General features: G+C 41.0%; 2 protein-coding genes across 8 annotated transcripts in view; one reads left to right on the forward strand and one right to left on the reverse strand.

The window, feature by feature from the left end:
• Positions 1-57: 57 nt before the first annotated feature.
• On the forward strand, positions 58-11,001 carry faxdc2 (fatty acid hydroxylase domain containing 2). Its single transcript, XM_005923127.3, has 9 exons — positions 58-203; positions 1,165-1,208; positions 2,824-2,921; positions 3,452-3,555; positions 4,741-4,862; positions 7,495-7,700; positions 8,130-8,235; positions 8,688-8,854; positions 10,006-11,001. The coding sequence occupies exons 1-9, from the start codon at positions 179-181 to the stop codon at positions 10,160-10,162; spliced, it is 1,029 nt and encodes a 342-aa protein (XP_005923189.1). The 5' UTR covers positions 58-178; the 3' UTR covers positions 10,163-11,001.
• A 58-nt stretch (positions 11,002-11,059) lies between these two features.
• larp1 (La ribonucleoprotein 1, translational regulator) overlaps positions 11,060-15,486 on the reverse strand; it is a 50,006-nt gene continuing 45,579 nt past the window's right edge. For all 7 annotated transcript variants that reach the window (XM_005923128.3, XM_014333820.2, XM_014333819.2 and 4 more), the window contains 3 exons: positions 15,361-15,470; positions 15,123-15,250; positions 11,060-14,389 (listed from right to left, as the gene is read on the reverse strand). In XM_005923128.3, the coding sequence (XP_005923190.1) occupies positions 14,165-14,389; positions 15,123-15,250; positions 15,361-15,470 (463 nt within the window). In that variant the 3' untranslated portion in view covers positions 11,060-14,164. The remainder of the gene's footprint in view (positions 14,390-15,122; positions 15,251-15,360; positions 15,471-15,486) is intronic.

Consider the following 15,486-nt stretch of genomic DNA (forward strand, 5'->3'; position numbering starts at 1 on the left):
CTCACGTGGACCGCAGGAAAAAAAACACACCAAGCAGGAAGAAGTCTCGTTTTCCGGGCTTGGGTCAGCTGACCGGGAGTCAGCCAGTGAGAAGTCGCTGGCTGTTGTAAATAAACTGCTTCTTTCCAGAGCTGCTGAACAGCAGCGGCCGGTGCGGGACTGTGAGCAGCGGGCAGACATGTCGGTGGAGACAGCAGCCAGCGGTAAGTCACCGCAGACTTGAAGCGCTAACGTCAGGTCAGGTTTGATCAGCGTGAAAAAGCCATTACTAAAACTGGGCACAGCCGTCTTTTTCCTCACCTGTAGGCCCAGTGATGCAAAAGCAAAGGCACCTGGTGCGTTCAGGTACACGCAGTTCAGCTCGCAATATATAAACTCTGTATTACACTCCTGTAAGGTGCACAGCTGAGCATCATCTCAATTGTATTAACGATTTTTTTAAATATTTCTTTTTAGGATTACATGCCTGTTAGTTTTAGTTGAATAATGGCGTTATAATAATAATATAGGTCACCATAATTTGCTCGTGATTTAAACTGTGATTTAAAAAAAAAAAAGTCTGTGAATGATTGCTGTGAAAGTAATTATTAGTTGGATGGATGTTTGTGCTTTTACACCGTTACTGCAAAAAGAGATGGGCCGAGTGGATGTAGGGCAGCCTGATCCCCAAGAATTTCACTAAAAACGTCCACACTCTAATAATAGGATTATATTTAATCCTCCTGTGGTACAAATTTGCACATGCACTCGGTTGATTACTCTACAATGGAAAGATACAAAGAAGTTTGAGACAAAAATGTAAATGTTTTTGAGAAATGACAACATTTCAAAGAGAAATTTAATCTCTCAAATGTAATCACAAAAATGTAATTTAAAAAAACCTCCTGTTATCAAAGAGTCTTATTTTGAAGGACAGCTGGAGTTAGACCACTTTACTTTTCCAATAAACCTTTTCGCTCTGTAATTAGTTATTTTGAGATGGTACACTTCATTAGGATTTTTTGCTTCCAGAATCATAGTTTGATTTTTTTCTTCATTTTAAAATGTGCTTCACTGGCAATTACTGATAGATCATAGTTCCTTACAATAAGCGCCTTGAGGTATCTGTTGTTGTGATCTGGCACTATTTAAATAAAACTCTTGTATGTAATTTTGTGTTTGCAGGTGCGAGGGAAGCTGAGGAGAGCAGAGGAAGCAGCGGCCGACAGGTAAGAACAGGTCGTCCTTGCAGCCAAACACCTTGCTGTTATCACCATTCAACTGAAAAGATTCACAAACGGACAAGGCGGCAACACAATACAGCGAGTCATCGACAACACAGGCACAACCCTCGATCCGTTATACATTACATGACTTTTTTTCCCCTCTTAGCTGTCCGATGTGAATTGCTGGATTACTGCTCATCTGGTTTTGGGGAGGTCGTTGTTATGTGTATGTTATGTAATGTAATTTTGCCAAACAACCGCAGATACTTTGATGCGTGCAAAGCTTCAAATGAAACCTGTCTCATGTTGCCCTACATATCTCTATATTCCCCCCCGGGGGGGGGCTGAAGCACACACAGAAGCTGATGTTTGGCAAATCCTTTTAAAAAAATCAAATCTGGATTTCTCACCTTCCCTGTGGGCTAAATACAAGTCAAATTTTAGCTTATTCTATTAGTTTTCTGCATACACTACTAGTTCGTGCATATTTTTCTAAATCACATCTTTAAAGGTTTAATTTTTATTTTTATAGCTGCAGCCTGATGTGTCTAATTAGGAATCTTTCCATCTGACTGCTGTTTTTAAACCGTGACTCCACCGAGACTTGCCCTCTTTGCTGTATGTTGTTGACAACAGGCTTGACCTGATAGGCACGTTCCTTTTTTTTTTTTTTTTTTTTTTTTTTTTAATTTTCGAATCTATAGAGGCAGCAAACAGACAAAAGCAAATACTGGATTGTGTGTATGATCGTGAGAAAAGGAGTGTTTTGATCAGTGAAGCGGTAGAGACGGGTTTTGTTGTCACGTGGAGCAGAAAAGCAAAATGAGTGTAGCTCACAGGGAAACGATAGCTTAGTTACTCAGTTTTCAGAAAAAATATATGGGTAATAAATGTAGTAAGCAAAAATGTCACAATAAGTGCACAAGGAAGCATGGGTGTATTTGCATCTTCATGATCATGATTGCATCTCTTAAAAACGACCAGCTGAGGCGTGAGACCAGCACGGCATTTGTGTGACATTGTTCTCTCTGTTGTCGTGGCTTGGATGAGGGCAGCTGAGGTGAAAAGCTGGCATTTTAGAGAGTCTAGTGAATGTGACATCAATCCTTGGGCTTACTTCCTGCTGAGTGAACTGATCCGCATTTCTCAGTGCAGATGCATTTTGTCAGAGTCATTGTGCACATTTTCTGTGTAAACAGCTACATTTAGACCTTTCTAAACAGGTGTAAAATACTGTTATCCTTTTAACTGAGATGCTCTTTATGATGATTGAAAATGCACTATAAATGTGGGCTGTAATTGCCTAAGTAAAATACACAGAGAGAGTTTTCAGAGTCTGACTGTTTCCCCTCCTGCTGCTTTGCATTCTGGGTTATTAACTTCAGGCAGTTCCTGAAAACCCCACACTCAACAGGAACCACTCAGATCCACAGTGTTCTCGTCCTCCTGGCGAGATAGAGGTTTCAGTAACAGTCTCGCTGTTGTTTTTGAGACATTTCTGTACCAGGAGAGGTTTCTGTGGGGAAATGCTAATATAGCGAAACATCATGAGATTGCATTCTCATCGCCGAAGCAAGAGAGGGCTTCACACAACGCTGTTTCTTTTTCTGTCTCCCAGGAGGGCCCCGGAGGACTGTGGGACTCTGTGAAGAAAGCCGGGTTTGTCATTGGATCTGGGATCTTATTCTTGGCTGCGTTCGGGAACTCACTGACATGGTATGTCACATTTGCAAAACAACAGTTTGCCCTGACATAAACTGGAGGAGTGGCATTGCCAGGTTGTTACGTTATGCATAGTAGAAAGAGGCAGGCGCTACATGACAAGGAGTTGGACCCAACAGATGAGAATTGGATGGGAGGAGTGAGAGCAGGATGGTGCAGAGCCAGGACTGGATAGACGAGGACAGGACAGTACATGTTAGGCTGGTAAAGGGTGTAACGAGAACACAGCATTACATGAAATTACAAATTTCATCACCTGAAATTATGTAATGTGTACAAGTATTCAGATTGGAGTCTTAGCTGGACTAGTTGTAGCTGCAGTTGTTTGACACACTGTCCATCCCTGGGTGTTTTTATTGGTAGTTAGATTTTTGTTTGGAGGGTTCCATATGGGCTGCTGGAAAGGAGAGAGCATGCAAGCACAAGATGTGTAGACAAGTGTGTAACGAATAGTTTCCACAGAGGTTTGTTTAACACGTAGTCAGTTTTGTGAATTTAAAACTGAGCTGTAATTCCTCCTTCAGGCACCTTCAGAGATTCTGGGGAGCTTCGGGAGATTTTTGGCAGAACTTGTGGACCAAGTTGTACGTGGCATACGAGGGCCACGACGCTTCTTTGTTCTTCCTGGGTAAGAAATAAAACCAGAGTGCAACATTGCAAATGACTGTGGATTTGCAAGCACTGCAGACTGCTTTAAACATGCAAATAACTTAAATGACCTCCTTTTGTATCATATCATTTAGGTGGTTTCATCAATGCATAGATTTTTTCCCCTATATTTTGGACACATAAGGTCACATTAGCCAGCACAGAGGAAAAATCATGTTTGTGGAGCACTAAGAACACATTAGTTCAGATTTCTCACTTGCTGTCTCACAGCGAGCAGCTTTTGCACAATAGGTGGTTTAGCTCATTCAGATGTTATCTAGAGTATGTAGGACATAGGATGTGTGCTAGGTAGGGTATGTATTTTCAGTTCAGTGTTTTCAGTCCACATAACATCACACTATAATAATAACATCACTATAATAACATTATCAACTATAATATAAAAATTGGGCGACCGTGGTTCAGGGGGTTGGGAAGCTCATCTTGTAACTGGAAGGTTGCTGGTTCGATCCCCTGCTCGTTGTGTCCTTGGGCAAGACACTTCACCTACCACCTACTGGTGATGCTAATAATGCGAAAAAAAGTGATATGGCGGCCTCACTTGTGTCAGTCTGCTCCAGGGCAGCTGTGGCTACAACTGTAGCTTGTGAGAGTGAATAGTTGAATTGTAAAGCGCTTTGAGGGTCTCAAAAAGCGCCATATAAATGCAATCCATTATTAATAATAAAAAGACCAGTTATCCAGAATATCAAAGAACCGGATTTGATATTAACTAAATACTATCAAAGCTAAAAACTCAACACACACCACGCATGAATTGATTCCCTTGTTAAGAAAGCTATCTGGACCTGGATTAGGGTGTAATGATATCATCAAGGGAATGTTTCCATTAATTTTAATTAATGAAAATAATAATCTCAGTGAATCATTCCAAAAATCTCCAGATCGAGTAATTAAGTTTTGGATCGACTCCAAAACTGAATCACTCCTCACCATGCTGGAGCAACACCTTTGGTGATATAATTTAATGCAAACAAACAAAAACAGCAGGGTGCACAGTGATGATGTCATTGTGGAAGATTTTGCCATGGATTTAACTTGAAATCTCCTCCTGGTGTGTTTGGAGTTGTGCGTAAATGAACGCATAATGAAGGCCCCGGGTGAGTTAAAGGTTCTCTAATAGTTATCTTATTTATCTCCATAGGGACCATGCTTCTTCCCACTCTGGCCTTTTGGGGGTCAAATGCTCTCCTGCTGTGGGTGGACATCACTGGCACACCGTCCTTCATCACCCGCTACCGTATCCAGTTGGACAAGAACAACCCAGTAAGCTTTTTTTATTTTATTTTGTTTTATCTGCACTGTTACTTGTTTTATTTTTTCATGCCATCTACATAAAATGTACAAGCTTATGATATGATCACATGATATCTTTTTTTTTAAGTGAATATGAGATTTAAAAATGAAAACAATTACATTTTAATTTCGAGTCCTGCTATTGGGCATGCTGCTGTAGGCCGCTGCTCTACTTAAAGATCCACACCATGCGCGTGTGTGCAGATGTGGTTGATAACATCTGCAAACGATGGGGCTCTCCACATGCCCGTCTGACCAAAGTCCTCTAACTGTGTTTGATTAACAGATGTTGTCAGACACCGCAGAGATAAAGAGGGGCATTACTGATAACCAGGGGTTACTGTGAGAAGTGTCCTTGTTAGTGATTGTTTTTCCAGTGCACAAACTGGAGACTCACTTTACCCAAATGAAAAAGACTTCCAGTTTATTGTTTTCCCCCTATTTTCTCTCGTTTTCCCATCAGCGAGTGTGTTATCGCTTCAAAAATCCCTCCTCCTCTGATTTGCATGTACTCAGTGGAATTTGCCGCTGTTACAGCTTGACATATATTTCTGCGGCCCTTAAATTTTATATCTTTAATGATGAGGTAATCTGCGAAAAGCTGCTGTCACAGTGTTTGTCTGTGACTCCGAGCAGAAATACTGCAGGTCAATGATCGAGAATAGCTGTCTGAACTTGGGATCTACTGGTCATAAACAAACCAGGATGTGCTATAATGGAACAAGATTATAAAATTGGGTAAAAGTGCTTGTGTACTTTAAAAAGCAATATAACTGGTTAAGAATGATAAAATTATATGACTTTATCAAGTAATGTAACTGTTTATCTAAATTATCTGATCAATGTGTCAGAGCCCATGTGTAGTGATCACACATTTGCTTTAGAAACTGCTAAATAACAAGTGCATGTCACTGGTGAATGAGAAGAGCTGTAAATTTGAATGTATAGTCACACTATCTCTAAGTGTAGGAACATTTATTTATGTTAAAATTAGCATTTTGTGGAGCTATTTACACTAGATGATAAAAAAATCAATGTAATCTACTATAGGTAAACAGCTAATTCAGCATGATAGTTATCTTAAGGGACTTTATACTATAACGCAAACACCCTGTAGATTATAGGGAACCAATGTTTCCCGTGGCAACAGTGGGGAGAAAAAAAGGCCTTTCTAAATGGAAGAGAGCCACACTCGTGGAGCTATCTGCTGCAGCTGGTTCAAGTAAAGGGAAAAAGATGTCAAATAAAAGAACATTGAGAGAGAAAACAAAGAGCATTCGATAAAGAGTCTGCACAGAAACAAAGTCTGCTGTTCAGAGAGCGTGTGTGCGTGCATGTTATGGAAAACACACAGATGTACAAAAGGTCAGTGTAAGCTTCAGAGACACACTGTTCTCACACTCTGGAAAGTTCATTATGACATGGCATGAGTTTATAACTGGGTTCCAAAGGTTGGAGGTAAAAGGGTAAATTAGCTGATACAGATATCCACTCAAAGACCACTTTATTAGGTACATCTTGCTAGTACTGGGTTGGACCCCAACAGAAAGGCCTTAATTCATCATGACAACAATTCAACAAGGTGCTAGAAGCAGTCTGCAGAGATTTTGGTCCATGCTGACATGATTGCATCACTCATGCACATCCATGATGAAAATCTCATGTTCAATCACATATCCAAAGCTGCTTTATTGGATTTTTAAGATTATTATTAAGATCTGGTGTGGAGGCCATTTGTGATGTGTGTTATCTTGCCGAACGCAGCCATTGGAAGATTGGTACAGTGTGGCCATAAAGGGATGGGCATGGTTGGCAACACTACTCATCTTGCTGATTTGGTACCGAGGCACTCTAAACATGCTGAGAAAATGTCGTCTAGGGCTTTACACCACCACCACCAGCCTGAACCGTTGATACAAGGCGGGATGAATCCATGCTTTCATGCTGTTTACACTGAATTGTGACCCTTCCATCTGCACATTTCTGTAGAAATTCATACCAGGAAATGCTGCTTAATGGATATTTTCTCTTTTTCACACATTCTCTGGAAACCAGTAGATTGGCAGGTTTCAAAACACTTTATGCCTTATTCAAAGTCACTTCAGTCGCCTTTCTTCCTCTTTCTGAAAATGAACTTCTGCAGATCATCTTAACCATGGATAAATGTGTAAATGCACTGAGGCGCTTTCATGTGATTGGCTGATTAGATAAGTGCATTAATGTGGTTGGACGGGTGTACCTAACAGGGGGTGTCAGATGAGTATAAAGACTTATTTATAACACACTTTGCAGCATAAACAGAAACAACAGTATGGAAAAGGATAAGACATGAAATAAGGATATATATCAAGTATTAAGTGAAGATGATTAAATATGCATGATATAGATGCAAATAGAAAGAACTGGTCTGACCTTGTTATTGGTCGTCCTTTTAAAGAGAGAAGCTTTCAGTTTTTAATGTTTTCCTCTCTTTATGAAATAAAAAGTGTCTTTCAAATGAACGCAGTGTCATGCCATGTAAATTACATTTGTCAGTGGAAAGGGAAGCTTGGTAGTTTGAATAGTTTTGATACCTCTTTTGACCTCTTCATTTGTCTTCCAGGTGGATCCAGCTAAGCTGCGCCAAGCCTTGAAGTGTGTCCTCTTCAACCACGTGGTAATCTCCGGGGCCATGACTGTGGTTGTTTACTACCTGATGAGCTGGAGAGGAAACCCCTGTGGCCCCGAGCTGCCCACCTTTCACTGGGCCCTGATGGAGCTGGCCGCCTTCGCCATCTTGGAGGAGATTTTCTTCTACTATTCACACAGGTAAAGAACATTTATTTTTTACTTTAAACACCCATGACACATCAAAATGAAACATGCAATCAGTGGATCGTTGGCAGTAGATGACATTTCTTCCTCATTTCAGAGATGGAGGCGATTGTGATGTTAACAGTACGCTGATCTGTGTTTCTTTCATGTGCATGCAGTCCCTCTGTTTTATAGTTATATACTGTTTTAATTCACCATGTTAGATTTTTAGCGACAGGACATGGACATTAGGTGCGATCCGTATAAACATTGTTTGTAGACTCACCCTACATAAAGCAATGCAGCCTGCAACATCGTCTATCAGCGTTAATCCGATTGTTCTTATGTGAGCTCAGAGCCTTTGCCAGCGCACAGTACAAACCTTGACGCAGGATAGGGTGCAGTCGTTTTATGCGTTCATTTTGTTTCTTTGATTTTCCTCAGGCTGTTCCACCACCCCAGCCTCTACAAGCATTACCACAAACAGCACCACGATTGGACCGCTCCCATCGGTATTGTCTCCATCTACGCTCATCCTCTGGAGCACGTGGTGAGCCTTCCTCTTTCTCCTACTCAACAAAAAGAAATGAACCGTTTCCCCTGTGAGTGTCAAAGCAGCTGGAACTATCTCACGTAAACCAAACAGATTCTTATTTATACCTTTAGGAATCTGGTCAGACCTGATCCTGAAAGAACTCTCTGCACTCTTAGCACAGTTAGAGCTGAGCGGATTAGTCCCTGAAGTATCCCTGCTGGCTCCGTGATTGCCACTGTAGTTGATATTTGTGTTAAACAGCAAAAATGGATCAAACGTGCAGATACGGATCACACGTGTACATTTGCTGTAAATCACAGAGACTATTTCATCTTTAAATATGCAAGAGAAGAATAAAAGAAAGAAAGAAGAACTGATAATTCACACCTCCAAGTCTCGCAGCACTTTACTTCTGCTAAGGGTAAGTGTGTTTCTGTTAAACGTACTGGATTGTTCTCTGCTGTTAGATCTCCAACTTATTGCCGGTGGTAAGCGGGCCGGTTCTTCTGGGCTCCCACGTATCCACCACCTCCATGTGGTACTGCGTAGCTCTGGTCAGCACCACCATCTCCCACTGCGGATACCACCTTCCTTTCCTGCCTTCTCCTGAGTTCCATGACTTCCACCACCTCAGGTGAGTTTACCTGTCCTGTTTTACAGAGGTCCTGTTCTGTTGTTTTGAAGGTGAGATCTTAGAAATGCTGCTTAAAAGTTTCTTTAACTGGTGCAAATGTTCAGTTGGACTCAAACAGGATGTCACACAAAAGTCTGCTGGAGAGAAATAATGATGACTTTGCAAATCCGAAAGGTCAAAGTTCACAGTAACTCGACCGGATGGGAAGGCAGTGATGCTGGTACAGTTATCTTGTTTAGATAAGACCCGTGAAGGCACACAGAACCTTCACGTGTGCAAAGACTCGGGTGAAGCTACTCCAAAAACGTTTACCTCGACGAGATGAAGCTGATAAATGTATAACTTTGAAAAGGCAATGTTATGTACTGCACTTTGTACACAGTGTTACTCATACAGGAGAAAGTAATTATGTACAGTCTGGGAAGTCTTTCCATGTGGCTTAATATGGCATAAGCAAGACACCAGAGTAAGTAAAAAATATAGTATCTTGGTGTTTATGCTTGTATGACTGTGTGACTCTGAAATGATTTTTAATAATTAGTGGGACAGCACTGTAGGAATAATCCACTATCATTGGACAATTAAATCAATGAAAATGTCCCATCAAGAGGAAGACGAGTAACACTGAGTTGGGGAAGATGCCAAATTACAGGAAAATGCACAAGAGTATTTGTTGTGGCATGCACTCTATAGCTGTAATATTGTAAGCAGAGATGATATAATAATACAGAGAATTCCCCAACAATCAGATGAAACCCTAAGAGCAAGCACCTGGCGACAGTGGGAGCTAGAAACTCCGTTTTAACAGGAAGAAACGTCCTGCAGGACCAGGCGATGACCGGAGGAAGAAATGTTACTGCGTTTCCCCACATTAATAAATTATATGCACATGTGAGTTTGCTTCACAAAGCAGAATGTAAAAGCTTCAAATTAGTATCTGAGTTTTCACTTTGATACACAACAGCACTCATTGTGCAGTGCAGTGAGGATGACAAACTGAAGTCCACTATTATTCAGCTTTTTATAGGTTTCCTGTAGTTGAGTTGTTTAAAACTTAAATCTGAATTTGAAAATTATTATTATTGGGGCAATTGTTTCTAATTCTGCTTGGTGGATAACTAACAGTTGCCCTCACTTGTCTCGGTTTTCAGGTTCAATCAGTGTTTTGGCGTTTTCGGCATCCTGGACAGGCTCCACAGCACAGACAGCAAGTTCCGTCAGACCAAACAGTACGAGCGCCACACTCTGCTCACCAGCTTCACCCCGCTGAACGAGAGCATCCCTGACACACAAAAGAAGGGCCAGTGAGGACTGCAACGGTCGAATCTTATGCGGGGATATGCAATTCCCAATCGATCTTAAAAACTTTGATTTTTTTTTTTTTATATTTTGAATCTTCAGTCAAGTTTGCCGAGCCTCTGCAGTCACCCACCTGACTTTTATGTGCTAGTGTGTGGTCATTGCACTATAACATACAGATGTGATTTTACTTTTAAGCTCTGTTAATTTTTAACAATAAAAAAAAAAAAAGAAGTCAGGATGGAAACAAGCTTTTCCTTTTTCTTGTCCGTTGTCTTGACATTTGCTTCATTTCACATCTTTGAGTTTAGTCTGAATTACAGTCATCGGTGACTTAAGCTACAGCACATTTGAAGTCTTTCTGTGATTAACGGGGTGAAAACAGGAGTGGACAGCACTCTGCAGTCTCACTGTTTGCTGGCACTCGTTCTGAATGCATTTTTACTTGTACCCAACTGTTAAACCGTTTGAGGAAACCACTCCCTCGATGGATGTAAAAGAGGCGATATTATCACCGCAAGAGCATGCAAGACAAATGTGAATGTTCCTGTTTGATGTATCTTATTGTAGTTTTAAATGCAATCGTTAATTTCTAATGAATTCTTTAACTTTTTGTAAGTTTAGTAAAAGCACTTTCACCCATTCAGACTCTTCTGTTGCGTTCACTGACCACTGGGACAGACGAGAATCTGTATTCTTTGGCAAATGACAAGCAATTCCTTTGCACTTTGCATATCTGTGGCACTTATACTTTCAGAATATCAATGTCTTTTTGGATTACCAAAAAAGTGATTAATACAAATGTAACAAATGTTCTGATAGAACTGTTTAATATTAAAGTATTAAAAGCATGTGGTCTTTCTGTGGGTTTCATAGACAATAGGAATGATCACATGACACCTGGTGTTTGAGGTTTTTTTGTGCGTTTTGTGGTTTTTTTTCTTTATTAAAGGAAAAGCATAATTACTACAAATTACAAATAACACTAATAGCGAATCACGTCAGCCTACAAAGCAGATATTATGAATATTAAATGTTATAATACAAGATCTCATTCAAGTATTTTACATTTTTCCATTTTATATATTTTTTTGTTCCTTTTTTCCTCGTTTTCATCTTTTTTTTCCTCATGACAAGCCTAGGATACTGTAATGTAATGAACTATTGATGTTCATATACAGTTATTTCTTATTCATATGGCTTTATGGAATTTTGTCCTCCCAGTCTCCAGACATCATAACAGCCATATTCCTCTGAGCGACATCACATCTTGCTCAGTTTCCTCTCTTCCTTCCATACGTCCATCTTTTATCCCGCACAGCTGGGAACTCTGACCAGCTGAACAGGCAGCGCCCCCTAGAGATTATATGGACAGCAGCAGTTCAATGCTGATAGAGATGGATGAAAACTCCCAAAGCACCTGAATCCCCTCAAATGTCCCGAGACGAGTGATGATCACATCAAAGGCTTTGCCGGCTTTGGGAAACGAGTTTTCAGTTCTGAATTATTTCATAGCTCTTTTTTTTCCTCCTCTCCAGTAAACACTTTGATGTTTCAACTGAAACTGATCCAAATCTCCCTGAAGATAAAAGATTAAAGGGGAGGGTGGGCAAAAAATAAAATAAAAAGCAAGTACAGCTTCACTTTGCATTTAAATACAACTCTAAATTTAAGAGGAAGAAACTGAACAACATAACACTGACAGGACAATGTGACATCCACCTCTGGGCCCCCCCCCAAAAAAAGAAAGACAGGCACAGGTGTCTGATGCAGTTTCAAACTGAAGTTATGACTGGAGCAAACATTAGCTACAAGCACTCAGTAGGTCAGCAGGAAACACTTCTTCCCACATGTCTATTTGCACATGTGCATTTTTTTTTATAATTTCTTTTAACTAGAATTTGATGAACTTCTGGTTGAGTTCAAACCCAAAAATCAAAGAATTTTCTTCAGTTTTTTTAGACTTTGCATACATTCTAATTGTAGAAAAATTGAAGGCTTCATAAAAGAGTAATATTAGAGATGTTTCTCTCATCTTCACTAAAAAGAAAATATCAAATCAACTGATTTCAACATGAAACACTAGAAGCTTACACATTATTTTTCGTTTTAAACATTGAAGACCCGTTGACGCCCTGATGTCAACTTTCCCTTTTGCGATGTGAGCTACGTTCCCATTTCTGTTTTTATATCAGCCCGACACAGAGCGCTCCTCCAGCATTACAACACTACAAACACTGCAAATTGAAATTAAAATGCATTAAAGATAAATCATGAGACCATTAAAAAAAAAAAAAAAAAAAAAAAGTTAGAGTACGTACACATGTAAGGCAAATATATATCTGTACTATAGACAATAAAACAAGAGGTGGGGAGCTGTTATCTTTTCTGTTCATCTCTCAAATTTCACATTTACACTCGTGGAGGAAGAGTCGCTCTTCTGCTTGATATCATCAGATTTAATAGTCCTGTACGAAGAGTGACGACTCAACAGGTTGTGAACAAACAATCCAGTCCACGGTGAGGCAAGACGTCGAGCAGCGCGTTTTCTACTGAGCGTGCCCACGCTGCTACATCAGTACCTGCCTGTCCGTGTTTTTGCCTGCACCTTACGTTTGGATCCGTGTGAGAACCGGGAAGCGGTGGCAGGCAGCTCGCTGAACGTCTTAGCATCGTTAGTGTCTCCACCCAAAGCACCTGCGTCACAGGACGACGGTCCTCTTTGTAACCATCGCCTCTTCAAGTAATCCAGATTGTAATGATTTCCAGTCCTGTAGCGTCACTGATGATCAACTGATGGATGGATGGATTGACAAACGGATGGATGCAGCTCATCTGACGGGAAGGTGGAGGACGACAGGAAGTCAGGTAGCACCCAAAGGGAGATCAACCCCAACTCTCCATCACGTTTAAGTGTTTTATTTTATTTTTTTCGCGAGGGGTGGGGCGCTGACAAACTTTCACCAGGTTGACGTGTTTCAGCACAAAAAGCCACAACTTGCAATCACAGCGATGAATTACAGGACTTGTAACAGACCAAATGACACTTGGAAGACAGATGAAAGGGGACTGAGGGGGATGGAAAATAAATTTGGCAGAGAGCACCAACTAGTGGCCTCAGCTGGAAATGGTGGTGAGATATATGGGTGACTGATGCTGTACAATCGACAATAAGGTGGCGGGCACAACTTAGAAGCAGTAAAACCATTAAAATAAGGCAACTTTCAATGATCTTGTCCATAGCAAGGGGTTGATGCAAGTCTCTCTCTCTTTTTTTTTTTTTAAATCATTTGCTTCCTTAAATATTTTCCCCTCAATGTGCAGCCATAAGGTAAATTATTTTTTTCATATATTAGCCCTTTGAAAACTCTCAGGGCGCTGCGGATGAAAAAGTTAGTTGCTCGGTTCTAACCACTTTGGTCCGACTGGATGTCAAAGAGCAGTACGGCCTCCAGCGGGCCATTACTGGGGCTTGTTTGTGTTTTTTTTAGATGCTCAGTCTTGTTCAAACTATTTCCACATCTCAAATTCCACTTCGTGCTGAAGAAATAGTCATCATTAATCTGAGATTTGGATGAGGGATCAAAGATCTTTCAACCAGCAGGACAGTGACGATCAAAGAGGGTCCCAGAAACAGGGAGGGAGGGGCCAAAAACAAGGAGGGAAGGAAAAAAATTTTTTTTTTCCAGAATGTTAAACCTAAACCATCCGGCAAAGGTCTGCACAAGTGTTTTGCAATGGATGGGTTTGTCGACCCATCCATTGCTTGCCTCATTAAGACAAAAAGTTCAGAAACCTTAGCAGTGATCAATAAACCGAGGCATATTATTTATTGTCTCTCTTATTTATCAAACCTTTCACAGGCGCAAAAACAAGGAAAAAAAAAGAAAAAAAGATATCACATGCTTGAAATGAAGAGCTGGATGCCCCTCCCCCTCCTGTGGCGCAGAGAGAACCGGCGACTTGCAGACTTGGTTAATTTAGTCTGTGTGGGCCAGTGTGTTTGTGGAGTTACTTCAGTGTTTTGGCATTTGATGCGGGATCAGCAGTGGGAGCCGGGGCTTTGTGGCTGGTAGGTTTGGCATCATCCTTGGCTGTGGGAACCTGGGTGGTGGTGGCGTGGGTGGGGCCTGAGCTGGCCTGACTGTGGGGACGGCTGGAGGGCTGAGAGGGGTGCCGGCGGCGACCATCCCCACTGGACGAGTGTCTTCGGCGACTTCCTTCCTCCATAGGCGGCTAGAAGCAGAAATAATCGTGTTAGATAACACGCCTAAGGCAACAACATGCTGCGCTTCAAAAAAACCTTTAAGCTCTTATTGATACAAACAGGAGAAAACTTGAAGCACGTAAACTCCTGATAAAACAGATAAAACCTAGTGAATCAGCACCAAGGACAGTATCTGTTTCCGTGGGACGCCTCAGTCAGTGAGATCATGATAACAGTATAAGGAAACATGCAAACAGCTTCTGCTGCTCAGGCTCAACTCCATTTACACATTTCACTTGCATCCATTTGGTCCGACTTTCTGTTTTCCTCCCTGTCAGTAGACGCATTGTGAGACCATCATTCTAAATTGATATGTTGTTTGTTTGCAAGACACCCAACTTTGAAACTCTGTCCACAGTGTGACATAGGACCACACATCTTTCATGCTCATCTTCTTTCACCTGTCAGAAGTCACATCATCTTCCTGAAGTTAGTTCGTGAACCAATTTTAGGCTCATCTTAGCATTTAAATATCATCAGGTTATATCCTTTATTATCACAGAGAGCTTAAATCCGATATGACACTTCGTGTGTGACCTCAAATCTTTTCAGGATAATTTCTTATGAACTTTTGTATCTCAGTTCACCTTTCTTACCTAAGAACTGATCATCGATACTGGAAGTAAGATCATGTCTCTTCAGCCCTATTATACACCTTACAGCCTGCTTATACCTACAAACTTCAAAGAATATTTAACTTACGTCGATTCTGAAATCTTCGAGGCGTTTAAACTTGCTCAGGCACTCCTGCAGCTTGGGTTCAATCTCCAAGTTCTTGGCTTTGGAGTATTTAAGGAAGGCCCAGAACTTCTCAAGTCCATACAGCTGCCCTGTGGTCAGAAAACAAATGTTGTTAAACGTGACTGTACAGAAGACAAGAGCTTGTTCATATAAAAATCTCTGCTGAGGTGCCTCTGAGAGTGTTTTAAGGTTTCCTCACCAGCTTCGTAGTCTTTCATGGTCTCCTCCTGGAAGTCCTTAAAGATGTCTGGTCTGAACTTCTTCTCTAGACCGTAGCTGTAGTACCTGAACAAGCACTCTAAACCGTACCTGCAACACATAAGCG

The sequence above is a fragment of the Haplochromis burtoni genome, unplaced genomic scaffold (genome assembly GCF_018398535.1).
Source record: "Haplochromis burtoni strain Fernald_Lab_line unplaced genomic scaffold, NCSU_Asbu1 Contig_66, whole genome shotgun sequence".
Classification (NCBI taxonomy): Eukaryota; Metazoa; Chordata; class Actinopteri; order Cichliformes; family Cichlidae; genus Haplochromis; species Haplochromis burtoni.